This window comes from Cyprinus carpio, chromosome A24 (assembly GCF_018340385.1).
Source record: "Cyprinus carpio isolate SPL01 chromosome A24, ASM1834038v1, whole genome shotgun sequence".
Taxonomy (NCBI): domain Eukaryota; kingdom Metazoa; phylum Chordata; class Actinopteri; order Cypriniformes; family Cyprinidae; genus Cyprinus; species Cyprinus carpio.
The window spans coordinates 15031698-15055538 of record NC_056595.1 but is presented as its reverse complement, the minus strand read 5'-3'; the positions used below and the strand labels follow the sequence as shown (position 1 = coordinate 15055538).

At 36.0% G+C, this 23841-nt stretch overlaps 2 protein-coding genes across 3 annotated transcripts; one reads left to right on the top strand and one right to left on the bottom strand.

Moving 5' to 3' along the window:
- Positions 1 to 3675: 3675 nt before the first annotated feature.
- On the bottom strand, positions 3676 to 8069 carry LOC109045421 (vesicle-trafficking protein SEC22c-like). Of its 2 annotated transcripts, none has more exons than XM_019063295.2 (7): positions 7876 to 8069; positions 7172 to 7383; positions 5900 to 6081; positions 5600 to 5779; positions 5388 to 5506; positions 4298 to 4363; positions 3676 to 4160 (listed from the first exon to the last, which is right to left on the bottom strand). In XM_019063295.2, exons 2-7 carry the CDS (start codon positions 7351 to 7353, stop codon positions 3960 to 3962), a joined length of 930 nt encoding a protein of 309 aa, XP_018918840.1. In that variant the 5' UTR covers positions 7354 to 7383; positions 7876 to 8069; the 3' UTR covers positions 3676 to 3959. The 2 variants fall into 2 exon arrangements, with proteins under 2 accessions (XP_018918840.1, XP_018918841.1); XM_019063296.2 differs by having other exon boundaries at positions 5918 to 6081; positions 7876 to 8064.
- Positions 8070 to 8522: 453 nt separating this feature from the next.
- Positions 8523 to 23593, top strand: LOC109045650 (NK-tumor recognition protein-like). Its single transcript, XM_042714316.1, is given in 18 exon segments — positions 8523 to 8665; positions 11289 to 11365; positions 13082 to 13156; positions 14060 to 14167; positions 14301 to 14345; positions 15434 to 15525; positions 16753 to 16781; positions 16981 to 17126; positions 18011 to 18209; positions 18508 to 18663; positions 18926 to 19013; positions 19254 to 19356; positions 19359 to 19377; positions 19625 to 22363; positions 22451 to 22528; positions 22617 to 22673; positions 22767 to 22853; positions 22955 to 23593. Coding segments are annotated over 17 exon segments (4149 nt in total). The 5' UTR covers positions 8523 to 8665; positions 11289 to 11307; the 3' UTR covers positions 23025 to 23593.
- Positions 23594 to 23841: the final 248 nt, after the last annotated feature.

Sequence of the window (23841 nt, the reverse complement as noted above, 5' to 3'; positions counted from 1 at the left end):
GAAATGGATCAGTGCAGCAGAGGGTGATCTGGGTCAAACCTCTGCTTTAATCTGTTGGACCGAAGGTGACTATATACTGCCAAGTTCTCCGTGCAGTATTGCCAAGCAGGAGACAGCAAAACTGGGTGCGTAATGCATGTGTTGTGCTCAATTCTGACCCCCCGCCAGTTTTTACATTATACCCCACTGTCCTGGATCGGCATTGCTGCTCTGATAAGCAGCATTACTCACAAGTCCTTCCTAAACTGTATACACAAAAATACAATTTTAAACCATACCCCTAGAGAACAGACAAACAGAGATGATTATAGGTCATAAAGTTAATATTAGACAAGTCCCAGATCTCATCTTAACAATAAGAGCTGAAGAATTTGAACATGAAACACCATCATATTAAGTCAATAATGTTCTTTTTTATGCACACCAGGCCGTTTGTTCAGTTGAAGACGCCAAAAAAGTCTCTCTCAAATCAGTATAGCATTGCAAGGTGAACCCAAGGACCTTTTTATTGTTGAATTTGACCTATTCAATAAAATGCATAAACATTTTTGAAAAGTAATTATGTATTTAATCCCTGTATGTAACTTCATACTGTTGACAGTCATAAAATGTACACAGCTCCTTCAGCCAATAGAAACCATAGTTATATACTGCCACCCAATGTTCTGGCACATATAGTACAACCTTACAAGCATAATCTGATATGAATGTTTATAGACATGAATCATTATATATATAATACTAAAACATATGATCTATTTGTAGAACTGTTAACTTATGTAGAACATAAACACATGTTCTTCCTAATGCGGTTATTTTAATGCACTAAAGCTATTACTACAATTGCTTTGAAACCAAAACATGCGCAAAGTCTGTAAAATTTACTGAGAATTCTTTCATTTTTAATGAAGAGAAACAGCACTTAGATTTGAATTAGAAAGTGGATAAAATTGCAAGAAAACTACAGTACAGAAATCTGAAAGGCATTTATTATTTTGCACTGACACAACCTTAGTTATAAGCTGTAAAGCACAATCTATGGTTTCCATGAGACTTTCTAACAAGTTGTTTCAGCTTCATTTACAGACAGTAATAAACTGTACTGTCAACATGACTTTGAAACCTCTCAGGATATTTATATTATTTGTCAAAAAACATTTTTGAGTTGTCTAATTCTATTTTAGGTTGTCTTATTCTATTCTATTCTATTCTATCTAAAAATATAACATAGCTTCAAACTGTGAAAATGTTTAAGCAAATCTTTTGGCCCAACAGTCAAATAAGACAAGAACACAGTTCTTATGTTCAGCTGTTGATTTATTAAATGTCTGAATCTGTTTTAGCAACAAACAAGTTGCAACAAGGAAATAATATTGAAGCTTGTTTCCACCACAGGATAAAATTTATCAAATAAAAAATATTTGAGTTTTTATTTCACTGATTTTTTTTTTTTCATATTTCACAAAATCACAATACACAAACTCAGAACTGCGGGGGGGTTAATTGAGACTCAGGGGGGGGGGGGGGGGATGGGGAGTTAATTGAGAAATAGAACATTTTTTTTTTTTTTCTGTGGCAAAAAAAAACAAAAAAACAAAACACCACTCTCTTCTGGACTTTCTCAATATTCTCACAATTCTGAGTTTATGTTTATTTAAATTCTGATTGCAAGAAAAGAAAGTCAGTATCGTTAGTTAAAAAGTCACAATTAACTTTTTTTTTTCTTTGCCGGAAACAGGCTTCCACAGAATAATTCTCACATAACTCCTCACTATTTAAAAGACTCAGCTGGTTGCTGGAGGTTCATGTTGGTTGAAGTTAAAAGAGCAGTTCAATTCCAGAATTGAATTTGAACCAATTCAAATGTCTATTTGAAAAAAATAAAATAAAAGTGATTCTGTCCATTAAGCAAATTTAGAATAGTCATTGATTTAAAAAAAAAAGTTTTAAATGCATGTGCATCATCAAATGTAGGTTGATGTACAGTAAGACAATATTGGTCTCAAGCTTTCATTATTACTAAACATAAAAGTGCATAAGTAATAACCTCCAGCACCAATTACAGTTCACTGACACAGGCTTTAAAAACCAACGGGTCACAAATGCATGAGATACAATTCATCTAAATACAGGTTCTCTCATTTGTGTAACTAAACACTCAATCTGATCTACAACATGAAAAACTATTATTATAAAAATACATATCTCATAGATTCAACAAACACAGTAGCCTACTCCATGTATTATATGAGGAGTGAGTAAATATGTATCAATTTAAAAGGCTGAGGACACCACTGTGACCCCAGTAACCCTCATTAAAATTGTATAAGAAACCATGATTACAGATCAGAACTTGTTGTTTTATTTTTTATTTTTGTATTATGCTATCCTGTGAAGAAAACCTAAAAATCAGTCAATAGAAACAGAGCCCTTAGATTACTATTACAATTAGCATTAGATTTACTGCACATTTGTTGCTGTTTCCACACACTTTAAAAGGATCACACATACATTCTCACTCCTCTGTTTAGCTATCTGTAATCATAAGGCATTGACATTAACAAACTGTAGCTTTACCACAGAACTAAATGTTATCCTAGACCAAAACTTTAGATGCAAGCTGCTGCTACAACACAGCAAAATGACATTTTTGCCAGCTCTGCGCGAACCATTTAGAAGCACAGCTTGCTTGTAAAAATTCAGGAATTTTGTGACAGTTCAGATATTTACATCTATGCTTATTACTTGCATAAAAATATTTCAGATGAATTTAAATGGATTATTCCATGCAGATTGCTTGAAGTGCATGACATCTGCAATAAACAGAAATGCAGTGTACAAACTTCCTATTCTGTGTCAGTATAACATGATGCATACTTATGTTAAACCTATTTAATTGATGAAAGATTAATGTAAACCAACTGAACTTAATTTTACTCAAATGTACTCAAACTTTTAGAATTATAATACTGTCTGCTGCAAAATAAACAAACAAAAGGCCTGGTGTTTTTTGTCTATTTCATGATGAATAATAGTGCAAATAAATTACATATTAATATGTAAACGAAGCTCTGTAAATCATAATTGTTATATCAAACAAACAAAAAAAACAATTTAGAAATTACCTTTTTATTTTTGGTTAAGAAAACAGATGTGGACTTTCAACAACACTTGATGAATTAATGCTGTATTATGATATTTTGTTGAAATTATTTCTGATTTATAGTCTTTGGGATAAATATGATAGAAAGGTAGGCTAGACAAAATTATCTTGTGTGGAGAAAAATGGCATAAGACTAGTTGAACAACCTGAATGTGCTCTGGATACAATTTACAGTACTAATATAATACAAAAAATTATATTATTGTGGAGTAACCTATTACTAACTAATTGACAAAATAAAATCACAAAATCATGTTCAAAGGGACTTGAAATAGTTATTTACTAAATATCCTTCATAACCTAAAATGCCTGATATTGACACCAAACCAAGAATCACCCGAAGTCACTATCATGCCTACTTTTAGTTATTTATATGCAATATATGTGCATTTATAGCTTTATAACAATTAAACGGACAAAAAAACCTTCCTACATAAAAGTAAACAAAGATTAAAGTAGTATTTTGAAGCAAATAAATAAAATAAAATGAACTTTCATAACCAACAAAATGCTTACTTCATGTCTGTTTATCAATTTCACCATTTTACATTCACAATATGTCATTAAAAACTTGATTTCTGATATGCATCAATGGAATTGAAGACCCCTGTAGAAAAGCCGTTGCACTCACTATCCATGTGAGACAAAATCGACATTTGATCATAACATTAGATCAAAGCAAAAGCTAAAGCGAAAGTCAATGTCAGTTTACATCAGCCACCAAGTCACATGTAAAGTCCCATCCATTCTTATGGTCTCTCACCCTACTGCTATCCAGGGCCAGCTGAAATCCTCCTCATACTCCACAGTCCATGTTCCTGTCCAGCAGTTTGCGGTGGAGGGTGAGCAGCGTGGAGAGGCAGGCCACGGACATGTGGAAGGCCAGCTGCCAGATGTTCCTCAGGCCAAAGAGAAAAGCATTGCATAAGATGATGAGAGTCAGGAGAGTAAAGGATTTCAGCTTCTTCTGGCAGGTATGGAACAAGTACAGATGACACTGTGTGGGAAGGAGATACAGATCTGAGTTAGATGGCTTAAACAGACTTGATGTGCATTTGATGGTGTTATAAATGTCACTAAATATCACAAGTGCGTCATCTTTTATGCTACATGCAGAGTAGTAATACAATTTACCTGGCAAACACAGCAAAGAAATGCCAAAAGAAATGCCACCACATTCCACAAACCATCATAATCATCCTGTAAAAAATTGTTGCATCATAAATAAGACATTTAATCACTTAATTAATTATAATAAAATTAATTACACCACATTCAACAAACCATCATAATGATATATCATAATTAAAAAACTTAATTACTTATTAATTATAATAAACTTAATTAGCTTTATAAACATATCTGTCTCAGGGGTTATTATTGGGATTTTGCACCAGTTATCTTTTTTTTTTTTTGTATTATTAATATATTATAATATTTTTTTTATTTTACATTTCAGTTTTCATTTCATTTTAGTTTAAGTTTTAGCAATTTAGTTATTTGCTTTTGTCATACGTATAATTTTTTATATTTTAAATATTTCTGTTTAGCTTTCATTTGTTTTTATTTTAGTACTTCAACTTCAACTTATTTCATTTCATTTAGTTCAATTAGTAATCATTTTATTTAACCTATTTTTCAAGTAACTAAAATGACTTTAGTTAACAAAAACAACTAAGTTTTGCAGGTGAAGAAATGGAACATTTTGTGGTGATTCTGAAGCCCTAGACAAGATATGAACGTCCTCCATCTCAAAAAGCATAATCAGCTGACATCTTTTTAGTCCTGCAGACACATTAGCCAATCATAAACAAACAAAAAAAGATAAAAAAAAAAAAAAAACAATAATTATAAAAAAAAAAAAAATTTACCTTTGTCATCTAATATTCAGAAAAATATATTCACACACACATATATGTACTGAATGTATTGGCTGATATTGGATATTAAATAGTGCATGCCTTAATTTTGAATTTAGTTTACCTTTGTCATCTAACCACTCTAATCCCACATTACACTCTTTTTTAATTTTTAAGGAGTGTTAAACGTAATCTTTAGCAAAAAATAAATAGTGTTAAACGTAATCTTTAGCAAAAAATAAATAAATTTCATTATGTACATTATGCTGTGATGGCTAAATTCACTTGCAGTATTTATTTATTATTTTTTGGTCTTAAATCAAGATAGTTCTGTCCCAGCTGAACATCTTGAACCACAGTGGTACCTGGAAGGTGTATGTAATAAGATGGACACCACGTATAAGGTTGAGGGCAGCACACATGATGTTAAGAACCAGTGAGAGGATCCCTGGTGCTGAGACTGGTTCCAATCTCTGACTTTGACCTTAAATAAAAAAAGATCAATAATCAGTCAAAATATATGTCCAACTTAAGACACAGCCCTTATGAATTCACCTCATTCATCACTACAGCAAACCTGATGCAGCTGTTTGTTCTACATGCCCATTGGCTGCTCCATTGGTGAGTGTCATGTCCTCTATGGTGAGAACCTGAGGGGGGCTGGTTCTGAGGTCTTCCTGTACTTCAGCCAGGGTGACCTCCAGAGATGGACCTCCTTTCTGATTATAATGCTGCTGAAGTTTTTGAATGGCACTATCTGAAATAAAACCATCAGACAAACTCATGATTAGCTTCTGATTTATCTTAATTTGGATATTTATGGTTTAAATGCAGTATTAATGACATCCATAACTCATCTAATGCCTAATCCAATCACTTTTATCTGTCATCCTACCAAACTCCAGAAAGGGGTACGGCCTGCTTGCCAGGGCCACTGCAGAGTTGTCAAAGCATGCTGTGAATTCCCAGCGCAAGTCTTCCAAGAAGCAGAAGGCCGTGGCAGCAGGGAGACCGCATGCACATACGGTCATGTAGGACACACCCTCGGATGAGAGGAAGCTACAACACAGAGACCAATTAGCTAACAAATGATTTCACAGGGCGGCCACCAATTTCCTTGGCTTATCTTGAACTCTGGAAAGCAGGTAAACAAGATTCTTATCATTCCTGTATCTGATACGGCAACACTTGATCCACTTACAATCCCCTTTATTTTCATGCATCTCATGATTTCAAAAGTTGTGAACTAAGAACTAAGAACTAAGAGTGGATGGTTCATTTTTATTAACTAACATTACCAAAGATGAATTCATACAAATGTATTGATGATTGTTATTATATATAATATATCATATATAAAATTATGAACAAAATTCATAAATACACTCATAAAAATAAAGGTTCCAAAAGTTTTTTTTTTTTTTTTTTTTTGTGAAATGCCATAGACAATTTTTGGTTCCCCAATAACCTTTTAGTGAATAGTTCTTTTTTTCTAAGTGTGAAGAACATTTTAAAATCTAAAGAACCTTTTTTTCAGTGTATAGAACCGTTTGTGGAATTGAAAGGATCTACACTTTTAAAAATAAAAAGCAAGTTGGAGCTAAACCCTGCAGGACACCGGCCCTCTAGGACCGAGTATGGTGACCCCTGAACCTGTCCCACCAGTTTCATAATAAACCAAAAATATATTTATACTCCTATTATAATGTAGGGTGACCATATGTGCTCTTTTGAAATGTACCTGGCCAGGATTTCTATATTGCCTAAAATATCCAGGTTTTGGCTTTGTTTTCCTGTTTTCATACTTGCTTTCGACTTAAAGCAGCACTGCGCAGACTGATCGGTGACACAAAAGTACAGTCAGAGCTATAGAGAGCGATAATTGCATCGCTTTGACTGTTCTCTGTAGATCCCACCTTATCACGTGCCACGACTGGTCGATTATGTACAAAAAACGCTCATACATGTGCGTACCATCTTTCTTTGTATCGCGATTAAAATGCAAAGGTTGCATATGATTTATTACGGCTACAAATATTTTTTGTTTATTAAATAGGTTTAGTTGCTGCAATAGAAGCAACTGGTCGTGTTTGCAGTTTCATGGCCGGGAAAAAAATATTTATGGCCTATGACATTACTGTCCACTTACTGGATGTTGAGCTCATGGCCCTTGACTGTCCCTCTCTCTGGTAATGAACTTAAGGATTTTGAGATCACTTTCAGCTGTTGCTTTCTCTCCTGAAGTTCCTTGTTATGCAGGAAATCAGTGGAGGCGGAGAGAGGGAGTCCATCCCTGACCCGGACAACAAAGGCAAACAGGATCAGTGACATGCTCCTCGTGGACCTCTATGAGAACACATCCTGACAAAAAAGCAAAGGAAAGATCTGCTCTATAAAATACATTTATACATGGGCAAATGTTTTATGTCTAAAAAACATTTTTAGGATCATAAAGATATACATTTGGTAAAGTGTATCCAGACTTGTTACTGGTAGTGTAGGTCTATGCAATCTAAAGACCAATATTACTACCTTCTATATTACAATATATGCATATTACAAATATATACAACATATTACAATGCTGTTCAGCGTGTTTCATTGAAAATCAATTTGATTAGCAAATCAAATGTCGACGATGGCAAACTATTTTAAAAAGATGCATTAATTTTAAAGAGTTTTAATAGGGGAAAAGGATTCCACCACTGGTTTGGTACTGGTCACATGTGCAAAGTTTGGATATAATGTATTATTAAATGTGGACTTGATTTCATCTGCTTGTTATTTCAGTAACAGTTCAATACAGTCATTCTGCTAGGTTAGCAGGTGCAGATGCGCTTTACCATCCCTTACCTTACGATAGCTCAGTATATTCAAGCTGAGCATGTGAAACAGTGAATTTGAAATGCGCAGGAGTATAACAACTATGTTTCAAAAATCTCTCAAGATAATTATTGCAGAGTTATTTATGTCTTAATGATATTAAGACGCAGCCAGAGGCTTTTTGTTCGCCTCTCTGAATTATGGGAAACAAGAGCGACAGTCGTTACTTCAAAATAAAAGTCCTTGAAGATCAGTTTCAAAATGTCAAATGCCGATTTATTCTTATTTGTTCTATTTACAGACAATATAGAAAATAAAAAAGAATAATAATTATTAAAATAATTTCAGAATAAAAAAAATTAATTCGTCAAGAAATATAGCATAAAATTAATTTAATTAAATCATTTTCGTTATTCTCGGGGCAGAAAGAACAGCCATTATTGTAATGTTGTTGGTTTCCGACAAGCAGCTGTGCAGCATCTCAAGTTTAAGCAAAATAAAAGTCGAGAAACAACGTTGCCATGTCCTCGTTTTATAAGCGTCTTATAAAGTTAAATCGAATTTCGTGGGTTGCGATTTTTAGGATTATTTACAGAATACAGTCCCGTTGGAGAGTGAAGATGGGTGTTGATATTTATGAAAATTAATTAGTTTTCTATAATTCATACGCAACCATCCCGCCACCCTCTCACCACACCCCCCGAACAAAAATAGCATGCTCGATTCTTATGAGAAATCTGGCAACACAGTAGGAGCTACAGCGGACAGCAGACGGAGCAGGTTTTGTTTGTTTAAAACGTATTGCTCTTTATATACACAGGTAAGTGTAATGCAATGAAACGATCTGTTTGCATCAGTACACCAATAGGACTATATCTGAGTCATACTTTTTTTTTTAATAAATTGCCCATGAAGATTCATATCCGGGTTCTTATGAAACGTTGCAAGTTAGCCTTATATGTTACACAATGTTAGCCAGCAGCCAAACGAATTTTGCCCAAAACCAAAACGTCTAATCGCAGTACTTACAGTTATGTTTTTTTTGGTAAGAATTTTAAGCAGTATTTATTTATTTTTTACTAAAGTCGTGAGGTGTTGTTGATGGCTGGCTAATAGTCTCAAAGAACGCCTCATTTTACTTTCTCTGTGGTTCAACACTGTAGTTCAATTTAAGTTCATTAACTGAAATCACAGCCATACTTAATGTGATATTTCATATTTGTATATTTATTATCAGGCGTGTTTTTGATTCTATGCTCGGCACATTTATTTAAACTCCTAACGTTACATGACTGCTATCGTCATATTGTAGTAAATGAATGTGTTATTGTGTTTGTCTCATGTAGTACAATCAGAGATTGGAAGTTTGCCTGATCCACATTACATTGTGTAAAGCTGTCTGAGAATGAATTATAACTGCAGATATTGTCTGTAGGTGTTATAATGAGTGCTCTAACCCTTTAATAAGGCTGTTGAACATCAAGTCCATGCTTATTGACAATAATAATGCAACCCATGGATTTAAATCTGCAGTCGTGTAATTGAACGCTTTTTAATATCAATGAATGGATTAGCAGATGCTTTGTTCTGAACTTATAAGACTGGAATAGTAAAGCAAACTAGTTAAGACTAGACTTAGTTAAGTCTAAATTTATTTAAAAGTGATCAAGCATTTATTTTTTATTTTTATTTTTGGTACTGATACTGTATTTAAAATTGTTTCCAGATCTGACACATGGAAATGTCCTCTTTCTCCTCCTGTGACATTCACTCTGACATTTGCCATTTCCCCAAGTAGACGGCCCTGTATTAGCAATCAGTGGTCTGATAAACAAAGTTATTTGGATATGGGAAAGCCGTCGGCACAACATTTTCCCTAGTTGTAACATAATATGTGCACTTCTTATAATTTGAGATGTGTTAATCTGATGGCAAGTCATTCCTCTGCTCAGCTAAAAGACTTTAGTGTCTGTGATTTAAGGAAAAGTAAGTCAGTCAGAGCTATTTGACATGGTGTGAAAATTTACTCAGCCTCAGGCCATCCAAGATATAGATGAGTTTGTGTCCTCATTGGAACAAATTTGGTGAAATTTGGCCATACATCACTTGCTCACAAATGGATCCTCTGCAGTGGATGGGTGCCGTCAAAAAGCGAAAAACAGTTCCAAACAAATATATATCGGTGAGTTTCAATGTAAGAGGACAACAGGGGATTGATTTTCACTGGAGGATGCACAATTATGGATTACAGACTTGCATGTTGGCTGGAAGTGAGAGTTTAAACTTCAAACACCTTCATGATGGATTATTATCTTATAGAAATGCAGCTTTTCACTTCACAAGTTGTTAATTGATGGACTGGAGCCATGTGGATAGCTTGTGGATTATCGCGAAAATTTTATCAGCTGTTTGGACTCTCATTCTGATGGCACCCATTCACTTTAGAGGATCCATTGGTGAGCAAGTGATGCAATGCTAAATTTCTCCAAATCTGTTCTGATGAAGAGACAAACTCATCTACATATTAGATGGCTTGAGGATGAATAAAATTTCAGTAAATTTTCATTTCTGGTTGAACTGTTCCTTTAAAGTTGAAATAAAAATTTATCCTTTTTTAAATGCATGTTATTGATTTTATTATGAATGATTCATTTTTGCATTTGATTTGTTTTGTATTTATAAATTTTTTTTGACCTTGTAACATTTAATCAAAATGTCATAGCTGGATCTTGTGATATATGCAGGACTTCTCCAGTCATTAAGTTCGCTTAAACGCCACCCTTGCAAGCTCATGTTCATCTGCCTCCATTTTTGAGGGCAACGCCCACATCTCAAAATCCAATCAACAACTGATGCATAGAACCATGTCCCGCCTAAATTTTTTCCCCCAATAATCCATTAAACTCTGATGTACAATATAGAAGAAACGATCTGTCGCTACTTATGTTTTGGCACAACATTAAAGATGTTACAGTTTTCATATTTTTAATGTACATACTTAGTTCTTGTTGAGTTTATTTGGGCCCTTACAAAACTATGTTTGGAGCTCCTCCCCAAACAAAAGCTCAACTGTCTCTAAACACAGCCCAAAGATAGCACACATCTGGTTTAACCAGGGTTCCTAGTTTAGAAAGACAGCACACATCAAAGCAACAATGTCTCATTCATCACATTAGGGTGGTGTGCAACAGCAGACCCGGTGACAGACAAGGCAGTGCTCGTAAAAAGGGGGTGGAAGTTGAGGTTGGAGGAGCATGCATGGAGATTTGCATTTCATTGCTTTACCGATTCGCTTCCCCAATGTCTGTGTCTGACTTTCTGTTCACTTTCTGTTCATGTCACCTGGAGAGAAACAGTATCTGAAATGGATTGTATTTCTTTCTGGTGTAGGTGATTTGGGAATACAAGATTTAATAGTGTTTTGCTGTGATTTTACACTACAGGAAACCCACTTTTTACAAAATGGGGGTGAAAGATCGCCCTCAGTGCTATTTTGATGTGGAAATCAACAGAGAACCAGGTAAGATGTGACAGTGATTTTTTTTTATTTGGTTGTTCTTTAATAGTCTTGTGTGAAGGTCAAACAGTTAAAAGTACGTTTTGATAGAGAAATGCTTAAAATGTTTGCTTTTAGATTACCATTTATATGTTTGGTATTCTATGGTTTTTAAAATCACTTTTCCAACTACAAAAAAAATCATGTTTAATTCTCAACACCAGTGGTGCAAAAAGTAGCCTATTAAAGGGGTTCAGAGTTGTGTGATCTTTATTGTAGCAATTTGAAATTATAAAGTTAAAAAAAAAAAATAAATGTGTATGTTTTGTAAAGTACATGAATAATGGCAGTTAAAATACCTGTGCCAGTGTGTGAGGAGCTGTTGTGGCAGTCCACACCCTGACCACACCCAGCGCTTTTTTAATGAACCACAGTTGTAGTGTGCACTAAATGACGTCTGGGTTTCACCTCAGTCTACCAGTAATTATGTGTTTTAAGAGAAATGTCTGTGTCATAAAACCAGAACCTCTTATTAAGTGATTTTACATCCATTACTTTACAAAGCAAATGTTTTAACACCCTGTTTATATTACTTTTATCGCTTATAAATGAAATGGTTAACCCTGGCTTTATGTACCATGTAAAAACACACTTAAATTTAAATGCTCTTGTTTTTGAATATGAAGGAGATGTTTTGGTTTGCAACACTAAAGTCAACCTGAAAGTTATAGCCTATGTTGAATTGCAGTCGTCACATTAATCTAATAATGTTTTTCTATAAAGGGATACTCCACCCCAAAATGAAAATGTTGTCATTAATCACTTACCCCCATGTCGTTCCAAACCCGTAAAAGCTCCGTTCGTCTTCGGAACACAATTTAAGATATTCTGGATGAAAACCGGGAGGCCTGTGAATGTCCCATAGACTGCCAAGTAAATTTCAGTGTCAAGGTCCATAAAAGGTATGAAAGTCGTCGTCAGAATACTCCATCTGCCATCAGACATGCAATCTGGGTTATATGAAGCAACGGGAACACTTTTTGTACGCGAAGAAAGCAAAAATAACAACCAAGCCACAAGGATGCACTGTTTTCTTTCAAATCAAAGCTAAATACACGTAGAAACAGCGCATCCTTGTGGCGCGGATGATACAGAAGAGCATACACACAGCATACGGTGATATGGAGAGACACAGAGGAGACCGTTGACCAAGAAATTGTTGAATAAAGTCATTATTTTTGTTTTCTTCACTTACAAAAAGTGTTCCCGTCGCTTCATATAACCCAGATTGCACGTCTGATGGCAGATGGAGTATTCTGACGACGACTTTCATACCTTTTATGGACCCTGACACCGTTATTTATGTGGCAGTCTATGGGACAGTCACAGGCCTCCCGGTTTTTATCCAAAATATCTTAAATTGTGTTCTACCGAACGGAGCTTTTATGGGTTTGGAACCACATGGGGGTAAGTGATTAATGACAAAATTTTCAATTTGGAAGCAAGCTTAAATCTTATACACACATACAGGTGCTGGCTTTAGGTATTATGCAAAAGCACAACTAAATTTGAGTGCTCTTGTATTTGAATATGAAGAAGATGTTTTGTTTTGCCACGCTGAAGTCAACCTGAAAGTTATAGCCTATATAAGTTGACATGCCATAGTCTCAATAATAATGTTGACTGTGCCAGTATAAAACATACAGGTGTATACTGGTACTTTCTTTTGCTTTATTTCAGTTGGACGAATTGTCTTTCAATTGTTCTCAGATGTTTGTCCCAAGACAAGCAAAAATTTCCTTTGCCTGTGCACTGGTACGTATACTTGACATGAGGTGTTTTATCATGCTAGACTTTGACTTTAAACCTGTAAAGAACTTAATTACCCAATATTCTCTTAGGAAATTAAATTACTTCACAAACACACTCAGAAATTTTTTAACAGGGTCGACCTTGAACACATTTTAGAGGTTTTATCTAAAATTAACTATAAAAACCTAATGTACGTAGGTTTTTAAATAGCTCTTTTATACTATTTCAACTTGTTAATCACAAGTAAAATAGCCAAGGAAGCTGGCATGATGTTAAAACACCAACCAACTAACTAACCTTTATATAATATCCATTCATGGCCTCTTATACAAGCATAAGCTTATAGGGCAATAGCACAAAAATAAACCTGGAGGTGACTAAATCCTGGCTGTGTAACGACAAGTGCAGGTGTTTTGCTGACAGCACTGAAGAATGAACCAAAGCTGTATTTACAGCCTGTTTCTAGAAGACAGAAGCTGCCACAGTCTGCATTGAGAATGTTTGGTCATAAATTACAGTTAGTAAGGCTTGTGGTCAATGTAGGGATCTTTTTTCTCACCAGCTGAGATTGAAATGAGAGACACATGCCTTCAGCTGACTGTTGTATCACATTTATATACCAACCCCCATGGCACCCTCACCGACCCGTATTCATTTCAGTTTTATTGGCATCTCTTCCATGCTGATCAGATAGGATTAACCTTTTGCTGTCAGTGTAACTGTAGTCCAGTTGTTCAATTCAGAGTACAGTATTTTACAGTATTAGTATTGATTCATTAAGTTTATCCATATTTTTAAGAGCTAAGTCTGTAAAATCTTTTTTTTTTTTTTTTTGGGTTTGGTTACATAATAGGTCCGTTATATTCAAGTAATCAAAAACGGTGTGTTTCTTTGGTTTGCGTGCAGGCGAGAAAGGCAGTGGCAAAACTACAGGAAAACATTTATGCTATAAAGGCTCAACTTTCCATCGAGTAGTAAAGAACTTCATGATTCAGGGGGGTGATTTCACTGAGGGTATGTGCAGTTATACTCATTGATCCAGATATATGGAGATGGAAATGTCTGTGGTGCTTTAGCAGAGTTTATGCCTTTGCTAGTTATATTCAATTGCCTGATCTTGTGAGTGAATGTGCGTTTGTTTGCTTAGGCAATGGAAGAGGAGGGGAGTCAATATATGGTGGTTTCTTTGAAGGTAAGCCATCTAAGAAACATTCTATTCTAATTCTATTCAGTAACCTTAATTTGAGTGTTTTAACAACTTTTGCATGACTTTTAAATGGGCATCTCAGTTCTGTGCACGAATTACCAGTCATTGTTTTTATCACGCCGTAGCTGCAAATCTTGATTCTGTTTTATTCCTGTGATCTTATGATGATCTTCTTTTTGAGTCAGCATGGAGAATAAGGGCTATTTATTTATTTAAAGGTCCAGTCTTCTTGCCTAAAATTTTCAACATATTCTTTTATTTATAGAGATTGTGGTCTATTGCAAAATGAGAAGGTAAGAGATGTACACAGTGCAGTAACACAATGTAGACTAAACATTCCCCAATCCCTTGTGAACCATGACAAAAACGTCCATGCTGCACAGTGTGCTCATGGATATGTGGACCGTGAAATCGATTTGGTTAACTGACTTTTCTGATGTTTGATGTTTTAATTTGATTCTTTCTTAATTTTTCCAGGATGGGTTGTCATAAAATACAATACTCTTGAAAATAATTAAACGTTAAAAGATTTAGTTCAGCCAAAAAGGTAATTTATTTATCTCTCATGTCATTCCAAACCTACATGCCTTACTTTCTTTAGTAGAACAAAAAAAGGAAATTTAAATATTGTGCGGGTCAATCGTTTCCAAGCAATTGTAATTAACTTTTATGAAGCTTCAGAACTCTAGCAGTTGCATGGAAAAGGGCTGTATTTGATGACCAATTTTTCCTTTTGTGTACCACGGAAAAAAAGGTTGGAATGACATGAGAATGAAAAATTAATGACAGAATTTTCAGTTTTGGGTGAACTATTACTTTTTCGAAATAATTCAACCCAACTTGGCAAAAGGTTTTGATGTAAACAGTAGTTGTTTTAGTAGAAAATCTCTCGATTTTATTCTAAAGAGCATGAGAAACAGCAGAAAACAGTTCAGAAGCAGCATAGAAGCATCACTGATATCAGGTCTTCATGAACATCTCTTTGCCTGCTCCTGTGCTTCTCCTTAAAACAACTTTTTGAAGCAGATGACAAGCTCTCAGTTTCCTTTTTTGTCGGTATCTCTCTTCAACAGACGAGAACTTTACTCTTAAACATGATAGATCCTTCCTCTTGTCGATGGCCAACCGTGGCAAAGACACGAATGGGTCCCAGTTCTTCATGTAAGTACTATTTACTCTGGTATAAGACACAGAGTGGGTGTATGAGTGTATAGAAAAGACCATTCATCACCAATTCTGACTGACTGGCCATTATTAAATGACACATGCAATACGTATATAGATTATGTATTCCCCCCAGTGTTCAGATCATTTCTACAGAACTATTTTGCTTCTGTCATAGCCTTTATAATGATGTGCATTTGAAAGTCTGTATCTGTTTTAGAGATTGGCCAAAAGCACAGAGAGCATCTAGGCTTTTAACTTTGACCTAAGTGTTGTACTTGCTGATATACTGACTCATAATTATGTCAGTCCCCATTTGTTGACACATCAATACAATTTTTAAAGACCAGTAGTGTTTTCAGTAGAAAAGCAAGATGGTAAAGATGGAACGTTTAATTTGTCCTGTTTACTTTTTTCTTGATTTAGTAAAATAATCATTTTAGTTTTCCCCCTTTGCCGTTCACACTCTCTCTAACCTTCCCAGACTTCCTCAATCTCTTTACCACATATATATTTATTTTGGAGATTCTATATAGTTTACTGTACATGTTCTTGTGGGATGCAGGTGCATTTTCATTCTCCTTTTCCCTTGTCAATGTGCATTTAGAAATATTTTATAATCAGAAAGAATTCCTTTTTGCCTACAAATGTATTACAATTTTTCTCTTGCCGTTTTTGTGTAAAATTTGCAGAAACTCTAGCATCCTGCTCTACCAAGGTAAAGTGTCTCTCCAAGGCTGTGCTTCTCTCTCCTGACTGTGTATTTCTGGTTGCTTTTAGCTAGCACTGGCTTCTTATTTATCTTTAAATAATTTTCACCTCATAAAAAATCTGTTCTCCCAGCACAAGAGAACCTTGAAGTCTTTCATTTATTGATGTATTTCAAGTTTTGAATTGCAGGATGTATTTTCCTGCAATGGACACACTGATTTCTAATTGAAGTTGTCCCTATAATATTTTTAAACAGGTTTAATTGGTTTTGTCAGTGTAATGCTGACAGATGTTGGACCTGTTCCTGTTCATTATTAGAATTTATTCATCCAGCCAATGTTATTGTGCAAGCACTGCTGGTTTTAAATTCCTCAGTGTTTGAATTGATGCATACAAATTTCTTCTTGATGACAGACTGAATGCTTTTTTTAGACTAAATGTATTTCCCTTTATCTTTCCCCCCCACATGTCCCTGTTGGATGACCTGGACTCCATCATGTCATTTACCTGACAAAAGACTACTAAGACAGCGCCTCATCTAGATGGGTACGTTCACAATGATCCAATGGCTTTGTTTAACAATTTATATAGTTTGCATATCTGATCAAACCATACCACAGGAGCAAATCATTTGAAAAAAAAAAAGTTAATTTATTATTTAATTATTATAGGATAATTTGGATGCAAGCTGTATCCTTAAATCCCACAATTTCTTGTAACTGTAAGGATTTTTGGTCTAATTTAGAGTGCATGTGGTCTTTGGGCTGGTCATCTCTGGCTTTGAGGTCATAAAGAAAATCGAAGGGCTGAAGACCGACTCAGCCAGCAGACCCTATGCTGATGTCAGAGTGATTGACTGCGGGCAGCTGATTACAAAGTCTGCTAACAATGGTAAGCTTGTTCCTGAGTGCGTGAGATAAATTAGGAATTTTTGCTGCACACTTTCCACCTGTCACTATGCTATTTGAGCTTGTCTTTACCTAATGGAGAATATTTTTTAATCTCCACATCAATACGTTATGGAGTGAAAAATTGTGTTTAAAAATGGAACTGTGAAAGATCATAAAACAAAATGACGAGTGCTTTGAAATACTGCAGACAGCAATTTTAATATGCACACTTACACTGTGTCCTAACCAGGCATGTTGTTACGAAGCAACAAGTAACAGTCACATCTCCTCCATGTTGAGTTTTTGCCCTAACCGCCTACAGCAAGTGATGTGCAAAAAGACAAATTTGTATTTTTATAAAATCATTATTCTCATAGATGCAAAACAAATATACTAATATATGAATCTAAAATACACCTATTTACTTGAAATAATATTGGTTTTAAAAAATTAACTTCAAGGACTTGCAATAATACCAATTTACACATAGTATGTGCATCCCAGTTTACTTGTGCACTATTCTCTGCCAGTTTTTAGTATAAATAGTGTGATTAGTGTGTTCACACTGAAAATTGCAAAGATAAAAAGTGCACTTCAAGGCTTGGAGCTAAACTCTGCAGCGCATTGGACCTCCAGGGCAAGATCTGAGGAAGGGGGCACTAGATAGTTAAATACATAGTGCAACTTATTCATTTGAGACACAACTAGTGTTGTTTATTATATGTTGTTTATTTTGTGCCGTGTACAGAAAGCTCCAGTTCAAAATAAATTCACATGGTCTGCACATTGATAATGTAGTCAGAAATAAAGAAAATGAATAAGTTACATTATGTGGTGATGTTCAGAACATTTTCAGACTGATTGAAGTTTGATGTATATCTGTAGTTCTTCAAGGCAAAAGGAGGAAAGCGTTCCATTCTGAGGATGACTCTCAGAGTTCCTCTGAGTTTTCATCTCAGTATTCCTCCTCTAATCGAGAGTCTGAAAAAAATTATGCGTCTCGAAAGAGGAAAAGAAACTCAAAGAGAAAAAGAAGAGAGCCAAAGAAGGACAGAGAGACAGTTAAAACAGCAGGACATGAAAGGTGAATGATTGTTCCAGTTTCATTTCCTGTTATGCACAGTGAAAGCATCTATTTGCATTTATTTGTTATTCATCCAATAATCTAAAGCAATAACACATTTGGTGTTAGCCAGTACTGACACTTTTACATCACAGTCACAGTAAAAATAGTATACTGATAACCTTTATAAAAAATCCAAAGGAGTCACCAAGAAATAATTTAGAAATTATGAATTAGTTTTGTTCATGCTTTTTGTGGTTGGCTTTTGTTTTTTGATGTATAATAAAAATATACTGCCTACTCTTTTCCTGATTCATAGTCATGCTGAGGAAGAGATGGCAGAGGAAGATGATGGTGAGGCTGAGCAGAATGTGAAAAGGGAGAAGCCTGTGGTTCGACCAGAAGAGATCCCACCCGTGCCAGAGAACCGTTTCCTGCTCCGCAGAGACATGCCCCAGGAGGAGACAGTAAAAACGTTTGTATCTTTTGTACAATTCAACAAACAGATGCTCATTTTTTCACTTAAACATCACAAGAGTCTTTCCTCTGCATCCCCAGTTATTAGATAACTGACATTTTAACTGACAAAGTGTTACTATAGAACCAAAGCTATTCATATTTTAGTAACATTTGTCCTTGCTTAACAATTAATCTCTGAAATCCATGGCTCTGCTTTGATAGTGTATTTTAAACCAAAAGAGTTAAAGTCTTGAAACTGATACTTTTCCCCCCAGTAGGGCTGTGCAGGACACAGTCGTGGCACCAAATGACACACAACCAACTGTCACAAAATCTGGACGCAAGATCAAAGGCCGTGGTACTATGGTATGACATTACCATGAATTACATTTATACCACATACAGAAAAAAGAAAACGACACAGAGTGACAATAGTGTGCAGTACAGCAGACAAAATGCATTTCAAAAAAACAAAAGCTGCTTTAAGAATTATTACAATTATTTAATCCTAATGATTTGACATTGACTTGTTAGAAAGTGCTTTATGGAAATGTTAGTTTGATTGGTTGGCCATCCATGAAATGTTGTTTTTTATTCCCTCTGCAGAGGTACCATACCCCTCCTCGGTCAAAGTCCCGATCAGAGTCAGAAGGGGAACGGGGGAGCAGTGAGACACCTCCACACTGGAAAGAGGAAATGCAGAGGACCAAGGCTGGAGTAAAAGAGAAAGGTGTGTTTTTAAACCATTTGAAAACGTGTCAATTATAAACCATAAAAAAAAAATTAAATGAACATTCCAAAACAAAAAATTATTATTATTAAAATTATTATAAGCCAATATTGGTAGTTTATTTCTGGTTTATATTAAAAGGTTTATATTTAAGTTTATATTCTTTTGATTTGCTTTCAGAAATGTGTTTAAAGTTGTGAAAAAACATAGTTGGGACATTTTGTAGTTTTAATTATTGTTCAAACAGATGGGATGACAGAAGTGACACCCCAAGGTCTAGGTCAAGATCAGAAGAGCGTTCCTTAAGTGAGGCTTCTGTATATTCCAGCCACCATCGATCTAGAAAAGAAAAAAAGAAAACCAAACGCAAGAAGAAATCTAAGAAACGAAAGCACTCAAAGAAGCATAAAAAGAACAAGACCAAGGAGATCTCCCAGTCTGAGGATGAGATGCCTGGGTCCTCAGGCAAGAGGTCAAAACACTCAAGCCGTGCTGAAAGGAGACGTTCTCGATCACGGTCTCGTTCTTACACTCGCTCATCTTCGCATCACTCCCACAGATCATATCGATCGGAATTAAAAAGGAGACGTTACTTTTCAAGCTCTTCTCGAGATTCACGATCTTATTCGAGGTCCAGGAGCAGATCTTATTCCAGAAGTCGCTCAAGGTCTGATAAGCGGGTTCGGTCATCCATGAGGTCAAGTCATAGTCGATCAGGGCAGTCTGTTACACATTCTAGGTCACTGTCTCGTTCTCGATCCAGAAACAGGACAAGGTCAAGAACCAGATCAAACTCTAGGTTTAGTTCAGAAACCCCACCACGATCCAGGAAAAGAAATGAGTTGAGATCCCCTCGAAAGTCAAAGCCTACAGAGGGTGGTGTTTCCAAATTGGACAAGCCTGTCCCCAAATCAGTTCAAGGTGAAGAACCTAAAGCCCAACCTGCAGCATCTTCAGAGAGTGCGTCTGTGTTGCCTTTAAGTGACAGTCCACCTCCTTCTCGATGGAAACCAGGCCAAAAACCCTGGAAACCCTCTTACGTCCGCATTCAAGAAATCAAAGTAAAATCAGCCCCAGCTTCAAAAGCACTAATCAGCCCATCATCAAATGTACCTGTGGAAACAATTTCCTCTCTAAAGCCAGACACGGCTGTTAGTCAAAGCGACCCCAGCAGCAGTAACAATAATGTTTCTGATATACTCCTGCAAAGCAGTTTGTCCAGGAGCAGGTCACCTAGTCAATCACGAAGTAGCAGTAAATCACAGAGTCAATACGGCAGCAGATCTTCATCCTGCAGTAGGTCAGAATCGTATGACTCATACAAAGGAAGATCCACTGAAAAAAAGAGAAAATATCGTAGATCTCACAGAAATAGCCAAAAGAGGGACAAGAATGCAAATCAAGGTAGTGGCCATAAAGATTCATCTCCCTTCTCAGAGGACATATCAGATAATCCATACAGTGCTATCCACGGACACAATGAATCCTTGGTTCAGAGAAACACACTGAAAAACACAAATCCCAATCAAAGGAAAGAACCATTAGTGGACAACAATAATGCATCTGGATGGGAAAGTGAAGGAGAGAACTCAAGTAAGACTAATACTGCCATGGAACACAACCAACTCCCTTTTAGGCAAGAAGGACTTACTGAAACGAAAAAGAGACAAATTTTGTATCGTTGCTGGGAGTCTGAGAGTGACTCTGAAATGCCAGACAAAAAGCTAGTTAGTGATGCCAAACATGTGTCTGAAAAAGAGGAGGGAGAGGCTAGTTCAGAATCAGAGTATGAATACCCTTTATGGTCCTCTAACAAGTCAAACCAAGGTGCAGAAATGTCTAAGGAATTAAAAGGTAATGAGGAACTGTCTGCAGACATAAAAACCTCAAAGCACAAGAACAAGAAAGCCAAGCGGAAGCACAAGCACAAGCACAAGAGGAGGAACTCTTCCAGGTCAGGATCTTGCAGATCCAAGGCCAAGAAATCAAAGAAGCACCAAAAGCCGAAAGAGACATTTCACTGGCAGCCTCCTTTGGAGTTTGGTGATGAAGGTGAGGAGGATGATTATGTCATGCAAGCAAAACAATTTCACATAGAAAATCCTGGTGCTGTCAATGATGGAGCAAAAAGGCGTATAAAAGCAGAAAAGATCAAGCACCAGGTCTCAGAAAATAAGGATGGTGATCAAGGAATTCTTGAATCATCACAAGATATGTTTTCAGTAGAGTCTTCTATATGTATTGATAAGAATGGGAAGGTGACTGAAAGCCAAAAATCAAAGCTAAATAGCAATACCGAAAGAAGTCCAGCTCAAAGCCATCTAGAGCTCCATACCAATCTTTCAGACACTAACTTGGCAAGTAACAAACCAATATGCCAAAATAAAGTTGACGTATGTCCTCCAGAGCGCATTCCAGAAGCTAAGCAACCAGGTCCAAAAACCATAGGCTTTTCCCCTCTAAAAAGTATTCAAAATAATGGTAGTGCCCTTGTTCCACCTCAAATAGAAAAAGGAAACTCTGTAACTACTGGATCTGTTTTATCTCAAGGCAGTAAGCCAGAGGAATCTGTATCAGGTGACAGTTCTTTCTCAGCAGTTGAAAATAAATGGAAACCTTTGAAAGGCATGACTGTTGCACAGGCCATTACTACCAAACCTTTGATTATGAAAATAAATAAACAGCAAGATCAACTGGAGGGAAAGACCCCGGGTCTCAAGATTGAGATCAAGAGCAAGAGCAGAGTCCGTCCAGGATCCTTATTTGATGAGGTACGAAAGACAGCTCGGTTAAATCAGAGACCCAGAAATCAAGACAGCTCAAGTGAAGAAGACTCTATTCCAGCAACAGGAGAAAGGGCTGGATCCATTAATCACTCTCGGAACAAGTCAAGGTCTGTGTCCAGCCACAGGACCCACCACAGAAGTAGATCCCATTCATATAGCCATTCCAGGAGCAGGTCCAGAAGCTACACCTACTCTTCCAGGTTGGTTACAACAGACAATGTTTTATGTCTTCCTATGTCCAATCTTCCATGTCAAGTTAATTGTGTATGTTTTAATTGTTCACACAGGAGCTACAGCAGAAGCAGGAGTAGATACAGCAGAGGACACTCCCGTTCTCGAAGTAGCACCTACCGAAGTTACCGTAGGTAAGTGTTGAAAGATATTTATCTTTGATATGTGTGCAATGGGGATTAAAATGTTTTTAAGTAAGATGACACGGTGATCTTGTTTTAGCCACACATACAATAGAAGTCGTTCTAGAAGTCGGTACAGAGGTCGCCACAGATCAAGGTTAGCATGGAGCCAAAATTATTCATGCATTTTGACTGCAACCTAGTGTCGCTTTATTATTTTTAATTATGTCTTTTGTTCCTGCAAATACAGGTCTGACTCTTCCGATAGTTATTCTAGCCGCAGTCGTAGCAGGAGAAGAGGGCATCGAAGAAGTGAGAGCTCTGACCGCATGTCCAGGTACATCATAAATAAATCCATGTTTTATTGAAACTGTCTTGTTTGAATTTAATAATGTGCCTCACTGAAGCTAATTCTTTGATGTGTGTCTACACGTTCAGGTCATATCGCTCCTACAGTCGCAGTTCCTCCAGGAGGCGAAGTCATAGCAGAAGCAGTCAATACAGCTGAGCTGAATTTAAGAAGATGTCGCATTAAGTCTCCTCCTCCTTCATGTGGTTTTCTGAACGAATGGCTCAGTTTAAGTTTGATGAAGTATGTACTTTGATGTACACTGTATAATCATTTAATGTGTAATTCACAAACATTTTGCTGTATTTTTCCAAATGTCTATGTATGAGTGTACATTTGAAACAAAATTAGTCACTGCTTTATTCGAATACACTTTTTTTTGTATTCCTAAGAAAAAGAGCATCGAAACCCTCCAACTGTAAAGCCCAGGTTATATTTCAACAGCCACTTACCTCAGTCTTTTAAAGCTGAAAATCTGTGAAATGTTAGTCATGTTTTGACATGACACGTAGTTGTATCAAACTAATCAATAGTAGACATGGATGGGAAATGTTTAGTTTTGTTCAAATGAATGTGTTGTGTTTAAAAGGTTACATTTTTTTTCAATTGTCCATAAAAACAAAAAATCTTGCTGAATGTATCTAGTGCTGCTTATTGATACACCATTTAAACATAACAAATGAATATTGCCAACTGTAAATAAATCTACATTTGTTTGTGAAATCCTATAAGTGTGCTGTATAATGTGTATTCTGTGAAACATGTTCTTGTAGCAATGTGGATAAAAGTTTTGTAAGACCATCTCAAGCATATTTGTCCACTATAAGCATGTCTGCTTTTTGATTTGGTCCTGTGCTATACAGGTACTAGTGGGGATACTGTACATCCAAAATCACATTTCTCCATTTATTTTAACTACTTTAATTATGATTTTTTTTTTTTTTTACATTTCACATCTGACAGTTCCTTCACTCCT